At 40.0% G+C, this 12,545-nt stretch overlaps 1 protein-coding gene across 10 annotated transcripts in view; it reads right to left on the bottom strand.

Moving 5' to 3' along the window:
• Positions 1-9,650, bottom strand: part of COBLL1 (cordon-bleu WH2 repeat protein like 1) — a 193,415-nt gene extending 183,765 nt beyond the window's left edge. For 6 of the 10 annotated variants that reach the window (XM_066278957.1, XM_066278953.1, XM_066278954.1 and 3 more), the window contains exons 1-2: positions 9,182-9,432; positions 8,387-8,504 (exon numbers count right to left, since the gene is read on the bottom strand). In XM_066278957.1, the coding sequence (XP_066135054.1) occupies positions 8,387-8,504; positions 9,182-9,417 (354 nt within the window). In that variant the 5' untranslated portion in view covers positions 9,418-9,432. Of the gene's footprint in view, positions 1-8,386; positions 8,505-8,930; positions 9,122-9,181 lie in introns of those variants that run through there. The other 4 variants (XM_066278958.1, XM_066278959.1, XM_066278961.1 and 1 more) reach the window with 3 other exon arrangements.
• Positions 9,651-12,545: the final 2,895 nt, after the last annotated feature.

The following is a 12,545-nucleotide window of genomic DNA, read 5'->3' as shown; positions in this document are numbered from 1 at the left end:
GATGTTAGTTTAAGACGGTATACTTAATTTGAACAAATACCATACACGAAAGTCAAAATCATTCATTTATAGGCACAACCACATTTTGGACCCAAACTACCCTAACTCAGCTTATTTTTCAACTCCATTTCAGATATTTGCCTCTGAAACATTTTATTTTCAAAAACAAAATCCCACAAATTTCAGATTTTTCACTCTTAATTCTGCCAACGTAATTTCCTACAGGTCCCATGCAATTACAAAGGAAAATCTCTGTGACCAGGCGGTGGCGTGGTGTATAGAGCGTCGGACTGGGACTCGGACCCAAGTTCGTGACTCCGAGGCCGCCGGCTTGAGCGCAGGCTCATCTGGTGGTTTGAGCAAAGCTCACCAGCTTGGACCCAAGATCGCTGGCTAGAGCAAGGAGTCACTCGGTCTGCTGTAGCACCCCCGCCCCTCCCGTCAAGGCACATATGAGAAAGCAATCAATGAACAACTAGGGTGTCGCAACGAAAAACTAACAATTGATGCTTCTCATCTCTCTCTATTCCTGTCTGTCTGTCCCTACCTATCCCTCTCTCTGACTCTCACTCTGTCACTGAAAAAAAAAGAGAAAAATCTCTGTCCTATTAACACACACTTTCCATCCTTTTATTTTTCTTATTAATTATATTATTTCTAAAGCTCTGATTTCATTTGGGCAGGAGGTCCCAATAGTGGGGAACAAGAATAATTAAGAGAAAATTCAAATGAAGGATTCAGAGATAATTCTTCTCCATGCTCACCTAGAATATCCATTCCCATCTCATAACCACAAACCTGGAAGTCTTAATAGGGCTTTTTTTTTTTTTTCTAGAGAATAGGCAGTTAAGAAACTGACCCAATTCTATAGTATGCTGTGTTTATTCCCACTAAATTCTTGAAGGCCTGCCTCTAAGTTATATCCCTGAGCTATAACAGCATGAAAAGACACAAATGTAGTCAGGATACTCTGTCCATCATAATGTTGGAAACTCAAATACCTTCATTTATTGACTATGAAACTTGGAAATTCTGATCTTTATAAATATTTATAACTATTTAAAATGTGTTAAAAGTTAAAAATAGTAATAAATTTTTGGATTTCTATGAGTTAAACAAATTTTTCTTTTTTTTTTTTTGCTTTTGGATTCTTTGGTGACTTTTTCTTTCTTTCTTTTTTTATGAAAGTTTCTTTTTTCCCCCTTTCTATTGAATTTACTGCGGTAATACTGGTTAACAAAATATATAGACTTCAGGTACACAATTCTACAACACATCATCTATACACAGTACTGTCAAGTGTCCATCACCGTTCACCCTCCCATACTCTCCTCTACTTCCCCACATCTCACACACTCCCGCCCTGGCAATCACCATACTGTTGTCTATGTCCATGAGTTTTATTTCTCTTTTGTTTGTTTTTTGCTCAATCCCTCCACCCACCTTGAACACCCTTGAACTGTTAGCTCACTATGAGTCGGTCTCTATTTTTATTGTCTTAATACTGATCTGTGACCACCCCAATTAAAGCACTTTTTTGTCAAACTACTCTACAATTCATTTCTATATCTAAAGTCAATAAATAGTTTTAAGTTACTTAAATTTATAAACGGTATTGTAAACTTAAACTATGTAAAAAAAAAATAACTCAATTTCACCCTAGCATTTTCTAAAAGCCAGTCAGTGTTTGAGAGCCTTTCCCAAGGAATTCATTCCTCAACTGTGAAGTTTGTATGCAAAGCTGAAGACATTTGGCCCTTTATAAATAGTCATGGGAAACTTCTTTCTCCCATAGTTTTAGTTTGTTTTTACTGTAACAGATGGGGAAAAAATTTAGCAAAGCAAAGTCATTAAGAAAAAGTCTTAAAACAACCATCATACTAATGTTAGAACACTAAAAACTTAAATATATGAAATACCTTTAACAACAAAAACGCTTGCTGAAAATTATAAATACCATTTGGCTTAATTTATAAAACAAGTAAAGACTCAAAAACTCAGATAGGAACTCCTTCTACCTTGGGTCCAGCTCCTAATCACATCTGTTTCTAAACATCCAACCACATAGCAGTCAGTTTTTGTGCAAGTTTCTCCAGCACAGAAGTTTAGATCTTCTCTTTAAAATATATTCTAATATCTTATAAATGTTAAAATTCCACAAGGTTTACAAGGGGGTCAAACGTAAGTCCCCGCAAGGAAAAAAAAAAAACAAAAACATATCAATTACTAACCACAATTCTGAAAATTTCTTTCTGAAAGATATATATTGCTTTATACAAACAGAATATAAATCATTTTGTTCAAATTTATTTTTAAGTTCAATACTTAGAGGTCCCTCCAGTAATAAATTTTAAATTAAATAATCACAATTTTATTTGCCAATTTCATTAGTTAAGCAAGGCAGTCAACAAAATTTTCCTTTTTCCTTTTTTTTTAAGATTTTTGTTTATTTATTCATTTTAGAAAGGAGAGAGAGAGAGAGAGAAAGAGAGAGAGAGAGAGAGAGAGAGAGGGAGGGAGGGAGAGAAAGGGGGAAGGAGCTGGAAGCATCAATTCCCATATGTGCCTTGACCAGACAACCTCAGAGTTCTAGGTCCACGCTTTACCCACTGCACCCCCACAGGTCAGGCAACAAACGTTTGCTGTATATGGGCAGAGGACAAACATTTTTAGTTTTGCAGGCCATATAGTCTCTGCTTGGACTACTCAATTATAACGTAAAATCTGTCATATACAATATGCAAATGATAGGTATGGCTGAATGCCAATAAAAGTTTTTACAAAAATAGGTAGAGGATTAGAGATTAATATCCAGAATATAAAAGAACTTCTGAAACTCAACAACCAAGAAAGTAAACAACCAATTTAACAATATGCAAAGGAATTAAATATTATTCAAAAGATATATGAATTGACAAAAGCATGAAATTATGCTCAACAACACTAATCATTTGAGAAATGCAAATCAAAACTACACTGAAATACCATCTCACCTCACACTCCTAAGACGGCCACTATCAAAAACAAAAATGATAAGGGTTGGCAAGGTTGTACAAAAATTGAAACCCCCTGCCTGACCTGTGGTGGCACAGTGGGTAAAGCATCAACCTGGAACACTGAGGTTGCAGGTTTGAAACCCTGGGCTTGCCCGGTCAAGGTACATGTGAGAAGCAACTACTACAAGTTGATGCTTCTCACTCCTACCCCCAACCCTTTCTCTATCTCTTGTCTCACTCCAAAATCAATAAATAAAATATTTGAAAGAAAAAAAAATGTAACCCTTGTGCACTGTTTTTGAGATGGTAAAATGGTACAGTTACTATGAAAAATAGTATGGTGGGCCTTAAAATTTTTAAAAATAGAATGACCATATGATCCAGAAATTCTACTTCTGGCTATATGTCTAAAAGAAATGAAAGCAACTTCTCAGAGAGATACTTGTACACTCATGTTCCTAGCAGCATTATTCACAACAACCAAAAAACAGAGGCAACCCTAGTGCCCAATGACAGGTAAATGGATAAGCAAAAATGTGATATATACGTACAATGGACTATCATTATTCAGCCTTAAAAAGGAAGGAAATTTTGATATATGATACAACATGGATGAACCTTGAAGTCGTTATGCTAAGTGAAATAAGCCAGTCACAGAAAGACAGAGTGTTTGATTCCATTTATATGAGGTACCTAGAGTGGTCAAAATTATGGAAGCAGAAAGTAGAATGGTGCTTTCAGGGCTAGGGGAAGAGAAAAGGGCAGTTTGTTTAATGGGTATAAAGTTTCAGTTCTGCATGAAAAGAGTTCTGGCGGTAGATGATGATGATATTTGCAACATAATATATATGAATTTAATACCACTGTACTTTACACTTAAAAATGGTTAAGATAGTAAATTGTATGACGTGTATTTTACCAAAACAAAAAAAACTGGGAAAAATACATGTAGAGGACCCATTTTGACACAATTTGCTGGGCCATAGTTTGCTGACCAGTGAGTCAGACTATTGCATTTTCAGTTCTCAACATAAAGTTTTAAAGTTATCATCAAAGTACCATTTCCTCACATACATTATGTTCTTTGTTTGTTTATCCTGCATAGTTACAGATAATTTTAGCAAAGCCCTTAATATCAGAAGTCAATCTCCAGCACCTACAAAAACATATTTTACATAAAATAAGGGCTCATGGGTTATGACTAATTAATGAAAAGAAAGTAGTTGTCTCAATAACATGAAGGTTGGAATTTATTATTATATAAATAAACCTGGCATTTCAATAACAGAGTAAGGTCATAATGTTATTCAATTACCTTCTAACACATTCAGAGGAAATCAAACCTTGAACAAAAGTCTACTATCATCTTTTGGGGGGGGGGGGAGAGACAGACAGGAAGGGAAAGAGACGAAAAGCATCAGCTTGTAGTTGCGGCATGTTAGTTGCTCAGTGATCGCTTCTGATACATGCCTTGGCCAGGGGGCTCCAGTCGAGCCACCGACCAGGGGATATAGATGATCCCACGCTCAAGCCAGCGACCCTGCACTCAGGTTGATGAGCCAAATAGTATCCTTTTAATAAACAATATCACTTTTCTTATTTGGCAATCAAAAATTCTAATTTTGAAATTACACTGTAAATAACTTTAAAAGTTGCCTAATAGCTAAAATAAACACAGATTGTCACATAGCAAAAGAAGATTGTCAGTTTACTAAATTAAATTATCTCAAGCACATAAAAATGTTAAACATGATTCTAAAGACATAAATATGTAAATTTCTTTTAAATGCTAAGCATCAAGTTTCCTATGCATTATAATTTGTAGAAGTTTTTAAATAAAGAACTATAAAAATGATTTTTAAAATCTTAAAGACAAAGCATTTATAAAGCCATTTTAAATAAAAATATTCTATAGCCATCCCGTATACTGGGTGACGAACATACTAGGTGACAACAGGCCTAGTGATGAAGAGCAAAGGCTTGGCAATCAGACCTTATTTCTATTACTCTTTCATCCCTTAGAGTCGTCTGGCCTTGAGCGTGGTAAGCTCTTTGAGCCTCAATTTCCACAACTGTAACATAGAGTTAATATACTTCCTCAAAGAGGAGTAGCAAATTTTTAAAATAATAATACTGTAAAACACCTAAATGGAGCTTTAATTTAAAAAGGCAAAATACAGCTAAAATTTAGGATGCTGAGTTTTTGAAAAATGATTAATAGCAGCCTCCATTCCAGGCTTCATCTCCATCTTCATCTGTTGATATATCTACTTAATCAAAGGTCCTCAGAGCTGGCTGTATATTAGAATCACCTGAGCAGCGGCTATAAACTCATGTCCTCGTCCCAGGCCAGGTCAAATCAGAACAGGCAAGGCTGTGAGAGCAGCGGTATGAGTACTAAAGGTCACCAGGTAATTCTCCTGTTAAAACCTCAGCTAAGGCATTCAAACTTCTAAGTAGTCAATAAAAGTCAGATACCAAGAACACAGTTTATATAATCAGTGAATATATCGCCATTAAAGCTTAGAAAAGCAGCTGTTAAGTCATTCCTTATTTTTACACCACCTTTAATTAACTCCAAAGCTGCAAAATTATAAAGTAGTAGGCTTTTTTCCCCCAACCATTCCTGAAAATCTGTTTCAAAATAAATATTTAAGGTTTCTCAAAGCAAGGTCAACTATACTGTTGACATTTAAATTTCAAAGAGTTTTTTTTTTTTAAAGCATATTTATAAGGGCAAGTACAAATCACAAGCACTAGTAGTTCTAAAGCTAAGGTACCCCAGATGACTCCTTGAAATTTAAATATATTATGGGAAAAGATTAAGAGCAATGAATGCATTGAACTAGGAAACTAGTCCTAGGTTTTCCTGAATGTTTTTTTTTTTATTTTATTTATTCATTTTTAGAAAGGAGAGAGAGAGAGAGAGAGAGAGAGAGAGAGAGAGAGAGAGAGGAGAAAGAGAGAGAAGGGGGAGGAGCAGGAAGCATCAACTCCCATATGTGCCTTGACCAGGCAAGCCCAGGGTTTCGAACCGGGGACCTCAGCATTTCCAGGTCGACGCTTTATCCACTGCGCCACCACAGGTCAGGCTTCCTGAATGTTTTGCCACTAATTTGCTATTAGACTTCAGCAAAGTCACTCACGTGTCTCTAGGCTTCAGACTGTCATTTATAAAATACTGGCTTGCACTAAATTTCTTTAAAATGATCTGTTACAGCAAAGTAAGACATGGAAAATTACAGAGCAATTCTATAGAGCAGTAACATATAAGATTAAGGATTAAACTAGGCCTTGTAGGTTATTAGAGTAATGAGTCATGATTTAAGTAGTTTTATAGTAAGAAATTTTCTTCCCAAACCTAATGATTTATTATAACATACTGACTGAGATTGCTCCCTGCCACCTCCCAAATACTGTAACCTAGGATAGTATTTTTCACAACTGAAACTTTTTAAATGTCTTGTTTTTTGAGAAAAACAACAAAAGCAATGCTGAATACTGAATATTCAATATCACTTGGGATATGCCAAGGGACAAGATGGATTAGTGAAAGAAGACAAAGTAGAGAAATGACTTTTTGTTTACACTTTTCGGATACTGATGACTTCTCTGATTGGAATACTGTGAGGTAAAATGACACAGTGGGGTGCTTTTAGATATGATAATGAAGCACCACTGCAGATGTCCCACCTTAAATCTGGAGAGGGGAGGGCAAAATTTCTTAAAAGTATTTTCTTTATATTTGGAAAATTAGACAAAATAGTTTTGTAAATTCTTTTGAACAAAGAACTTATGGTCATTCTTATCACTAGAAAACTCTTACCATTCCTTCATCTCAGAGTCAACTGATCTCACCTATTTCACTCGAAAGTACTGTATTCATTGATTTCTAAACACCCATAAGTGTAATTTCTGTATGGGCATATACTGGGTTTTTATCCACCAAATTAATTCTATCTTATTTTGTGGTACCTTAATATATCTCAGTATTCCTGAATGCTTGTCTCATCTTCAATTAACATAACTGTATTTGAATCATGATATTATGATTAATATCTTTCTAACAATGTACTTCTTTACTCATATATCCTAATCTGAGACTATATGAAAAAATATATGATAATATTAAACAGTGAAGAAAACTGGGGAAAGAATAGGAACGGAAGTCAACAGTAATATGGCTAGGCTCAAAGGGGGGAAGATAACAATTTGGAACAAAATGAAAGAATTAATTCATACACGACGTAAGCATTATACTAAATATCTTTTATATTAGTCATGTTGCTTTGAGACTTTTCCATGTTTCCTCTAGACAACTGCCAATGTTCGCATGGTCTCTGATGAATAGACATGCTGTAACCTGCTTCTAAGGAAACGCCTGTCATGTTCCAGGGGAAAATGACTTCTCTACTCTTAAATCAGGAAAGCTGTACAACTCTCATTCATAGGATACAAAGCTGATTTTTTCCTTAACGCCTCTTTTCTGGAATGTTTCTATTCTCTTTAGGGTATTTCTGAGTTCAGATTATCAGAAAAAAACTGAGTTGGGGAAAACTTGGAGGGAAAAATTATAGTACATCAAAGGGGTTTCCCGCCTCGGGAGCTCACTGAGCTTCCACGTTAAGCCTTCACTGTGTACCAAAACGAAGGTTCTTTTCAGGTTCTCCTCATCTCTTGCACAACTACCTGTTCTCATTACTGTTTACCCAAACGCTTAGCAAGGTGATATTAGCATATCTGGCAGGAAGACAGGCTTCATTTAATATTAACCCACCATGTGACAGCCCCTCCACCTCCAATCTCTCCTAAAACATATGAGGATACAAAGAAAAGTCTAGTTGTTTGCAGTCTGACTTCGCGCTAGGCTTTGGCACCAGCAATTGGTCACAGGCACACACACCCCCAATCAGAGGCGCGCACTCCGCCCGGTTCCGGAACTGTCAAGCGGGCTGACAGCTGGCACACCCTTCCATCGCCCTCCAACCGCCCGCAGAAGCCCCTTCCTTGGTCACCTTAACATTGCTCACTTGCCTGGGCCTCAGCTCTCGTCCAAGGAAACTTTTTTCCCCTTCTCATGAGCTCACTTACAGGTATCGCCCGCCGCTCTTCCAGAGCCCCAACAAGGGCCCCTTTGTTACAATTCTTCCTCCCGCACTCCTCGCCCCATTCCTGGCATGCAGCTGCCCTTCGGCAACTCAGAGCAGCCCCAATAGGAAAGCAAGGAGAAACTATCAGAGCCCCCACCCTGGGCAGCCTCCTCGGCCGCGTGTGGGCTGGCCAGAGGCAGGCCCCTGGCCGGGCAGCGAGTCGCCGGCCAGGTAAAGGCGCCCCAGGCCCCGCCGCCCCGGCCCTCCCCGGCGGACGGCGGTGCGGCGCTCGCAGCTTACCCGGCTGGGGCGGCGGGCGGCGTCGGCACCGCCGGGGCGTCCTGCACGCTCGGGGCTCGGCCGTCCATCACCCTGCGGACCGCTGCGCGGGCTCCCGCTCCCAGGCGGCGCGTCACTGCTGGAGTGGGAGAGGCCAGCCGGTCAGGGCGGGACGCGCGCCTGCCCCAGGCCTGAGCGGGGCTGGCCGCGCGTCAGGAGACCGCCCGAGCCACCCAAACCCCGGGCGGGCCCGCCTCCGCGCTGCGCTTCCACCTGCGGGCGCCGGCTCCCAGCCCAGCCCGCGGGCGCCGAGGGCTGCGGCGGCTAGAGGAGGCGCTGCAGCCCCCGCCCCGTGGGCTTGACTAGGTAGCCATTTGCGCCTCCCGCGGAGGGAGAGGCGCTGCCCAGGCTGGCGGGAGGGGGAGCGGGCCGAGGGGCCAGACGCGCGGGCGCGGCCGCGACTCCTGCAGCGCACCACGGGCGTCCAGACAAGACGCCCAGGGAGAACTTGTCACGACGGAAAGTTGGGAGAGCTGGTTTCTCTCTTCCCACCCAGGGCTCCTACTTTCTTTTCGGAAGGAGACAGAGGCTCGCCTGTTCTCTGCCGCCGCTTCCTTCCCTACTCTTCCTCCCCCGGCCGCGCTCGCCGTTCGGCTCTCAAGCCGGGCGGGACTTAAAAGGAAGGAGAAAGCCGCAGCCTCGCCGGGCTCAGCCCAGCGCGGGCCGGGCCGAGGCCGCGCCTCCCCGCGGCCCGCGGGCGGGGTGCTGGGCGCTCGCTGGGCGCTGCGGGGCCTCTCCCCAAACCGGCTCACTCACCCTGCCCCATGTCCCTGCCCAGAGCGCGGGAGCTCGCCGCCACCTCCGCCGGACGGCCACCTAGAAGTGGCGGCGAGGCTCGGCGGCATCGGAGCGAGAGAGGCAGCGAGCCGGAGAAACGGGGCGGGGGTGGACGGGTACAGAGTTGGGACTTCCTTCTCCCAGGGCTTTCGGGTCTTTGGGGTCCAGCTGGGGAAGCCGAACGGAAAGGAAACTCCCAGGCGGCGTGTTCCCATTCCCACCGCTAGGGCGTCGCCTGGGAAAGCTCGGCGCACCCTGCGGGACAGGTAGGGAGGAAGGGAGAGTACCTGCCCGGCGACGACCCGGGGAGGTTCCCTGCGGCTGCGGAAACGCGGAGAGAAAGTCGTAGAACAGGGTCTGCAGCTTACCCTCTCTGCGGTCTGATCTAACACGTCTAGGGTGGTCACTTTTTTCTCCTTCAATCTGACCTCTAAGATTGCTATTCTGTAAAAGTCTACCTGTGTCACTGTGATTTATCTAGTCAGTGGCAGGTTTAAGCTTGTCCTTTCTTCACAGGCATCTTTCTTTCTTCTTTGCTCCTATAACAGCAGTGACATGGACTGGACAATATTTCCTGAGGACAAACTATAAATTAATCAAATGATATAGATCTTATTCACCTTTTGGAAGTGAAGAATAAAAGTATCACATAGAAACAGCTGCGTGCTTGTTTGTAAGTTTTAGTTCACACGTGCGTGTTCTTAGGATGATTGTTTACACCTAACAAACTGGTATATTCGCATAGCTTTGTATTATCATAAGTGTCAGTTGTTGTAAGGTGCAAGCCAATTTTGATGGTCCAAACGTTTGTTTTCAAAAAGTAACATGAGGGCTTGCCAGGTCAAGGCACATATGGGAGTTGATGCTTCCTGCTCCTCCTTTCTTCTCTTCCTCTTATTCTCCTCTAAAAAAATGAATAAATAAAATCTTTTTTAAAATACCTTTTAAAAAAAGAAAGAGTAACGTGAAATTAATTAAGAAATTAATTTTAAACTACAGTTTACAGATAAAAACATTTCAACACATTGCTGTAGAGAGGTTAGGTGAAAGTATGTAAGAGGCCTCTTAGATAGTATTAGCATCTAATAACAAATCTGTGTTAACCACTTCACCTCACTGGCAGGATAACATTTGGTAGGTGGTAAAAATTAACTTATTAGGTAGAAGCAATGCTTGACTAAATGCTCCCTTAGTTGTTTATTCATTATTGCAGCTACCAAAAAAATTGCTGAAACTAAGTAATATAATAAATACCTAGTAATATGCCATTTGTCTAATATGGGCAGTTATTAGTAGTTAGTTTTCCCTGTGCATAATATGTTCTTTTCAGTGTATCTTTATGTATGAAAAAAAATGTGGCTTATTTAGATTATGATATTGGAAATATATGAAAAAGTCATGTTTTAATATTTTACCTAATATTACTATTAATCAAAGCAATTCATTTAAATGTGTCTGGCTTTTATAGTGTTTAAACAACTCAGGTTAAATGATTTCATGAATCAATTATGACTCTAAATGACTAGTTGCTTGCTCAGACAATAATGCAAACATTGAGTAACAGTGAAACTACTTAAAGTCTGTAACTTTCAATCACAAGATCAAGATTAAATTTATAATTAGTTTCAACCTTAATTTATGACATACTAGTAATATTATTGACTCCATTATTCTAATCTGAAACATAATACACTTTCATAGCATTTCATATCACTGAAGGCATTTTTAGTGTTCTCCAACTTTTCCAGTCTTCCTCTGGTTTTAGGCAGAGGGGAGAATTACATTCTCCACACCCTTGAAATTAGGTATAGTGGTGTAACTTGTTTTTGTAGATAAATGTAAGCAAACATGAAATGTTTCATTTTCTGGTGGAATCACTTAAGGACCGGTTCTTGACTCTATGCTGCTGCAAACATAGAAATGGGTGTTAAGAAGGAAGTGGCATAGGGCTAAAGGACACTGAAATGCTAAATTGTTACCCTGGACAGTTGCCTAGGGCAGAGCCTCAGGACCTACACCAGAATCTGCATAAGCAAGAAATAAATTTGTGTTGGATAAGGCCACTGAAATATTGGAGCAGTTTGCTGCCCACCATTACTTAGTCTTAGCTTACCTTTTAGGTGCACAGTAATCCATCCACCCCTTATCTGGGGTTTCACTTTGCGGTTCCAGTTACCCATGGCCAACCACAGCCAGAAAATATTAAATGGAAAAATTCCAGAAATAAACAATTCATAAATTTTAAATAAACCCCCACCATTATGTGTAGTGTGATGAAATCTCAGCAGTCTTGCTCCCTCCCACCCTTTGTGAATTGTCCCTTTGTCCATGATCTCCACAATGTATATTCTTCCCACCCACTCGTCCTGTAGTAGCCATCTAGAGTTATCAGATTGTCACAGCATTGCAGTACTTGTGTTCAAGTAACTCCTATATTACTTAATAATGGCCCCAAAGCATAAGAATACAATGTCTTAAAATTCTATAAAAAATTAATGATGCTGGCAAATCCAATATGCCAAAGAGAAGCCATAAAGTACTTCCTTTAAATGAAAAGGGATGTAGTTTTTGAAAAACACCGTATATAGGGAGTAGGGATCTATCTTTGGTTATGTGCATTCACTGGGGTAGAGGAATGTATCCCCTGTAAATAAGGAGGGACTACCATATTAATTTTAACCCCTGAATCCCCTGACTGCATAGGAACTGTTATGACAATCAGTGACCTTTTATTTGTAAAACATGGTTTTACATCTGGCAAATGTAAGGCTACTTTCCTTTTAATATATTTTGACTTGGATTAAGTATTGCCTCATAGCTCCAGGCATGATTCTTAAGCAGGTTATAAATTTTGCAATCTGTCAATGTTATAGAACAAGCTGAGCTATTGCTAATACTATTTCAACACCCAACCATTTCTTTCCAATTCTTTCTGAAATATCTCACCTTTTTTTTAACAATGTTAGAGGAAGTTGAATTTAAGAAGTTGATAGAACATGCTAATGGTAGTTTTACAATACAGTTCTTCCATTTGTGAGTTCCCTGTTTCAATTGAAAATGGCTATAGAAGTCTAGCAAAAAAAAAAAAAAAAAACACAATAAATTACCTAGTGATTTCATCATTCACATGTCTTTAAGTTTCAAAGTCAAGTCGGTTCAGTGAAGTTAGCTATTTTACAATTATAGTTTATTTGTGGGTATTTATAATCCAATATTTCAAGGAAAATATTGTAATTTTTAGTTTCTTCATCAGTAAGATGGTGATAAATTAGTATGATGTCCTTCCTATGTTGCAAGGCTTGAATTGTGAATGAATACAAATAGTGACTGTACTCTATAAAAA

Source organism: Saccopteryx bilineata, chromosome 5, assembly GCF_036850765.1.
Source record: "Saccopteryx bilineata isolate mSacBil1 chromosome 5, mSacBil1_pri_phased_curated, whole genome shotgun sequence".
Classification (NCBI taxonomy): domain Eukaryota; kingdom Metazoa; phylum Chordata; class Mammalia; order Chiroptera; family Emballonuridae; genus Saccopteryx; species Saccopteryx bilineata.
This window is presented reverse-complemented; position numbering and strand designations above follow the sequence as displayed.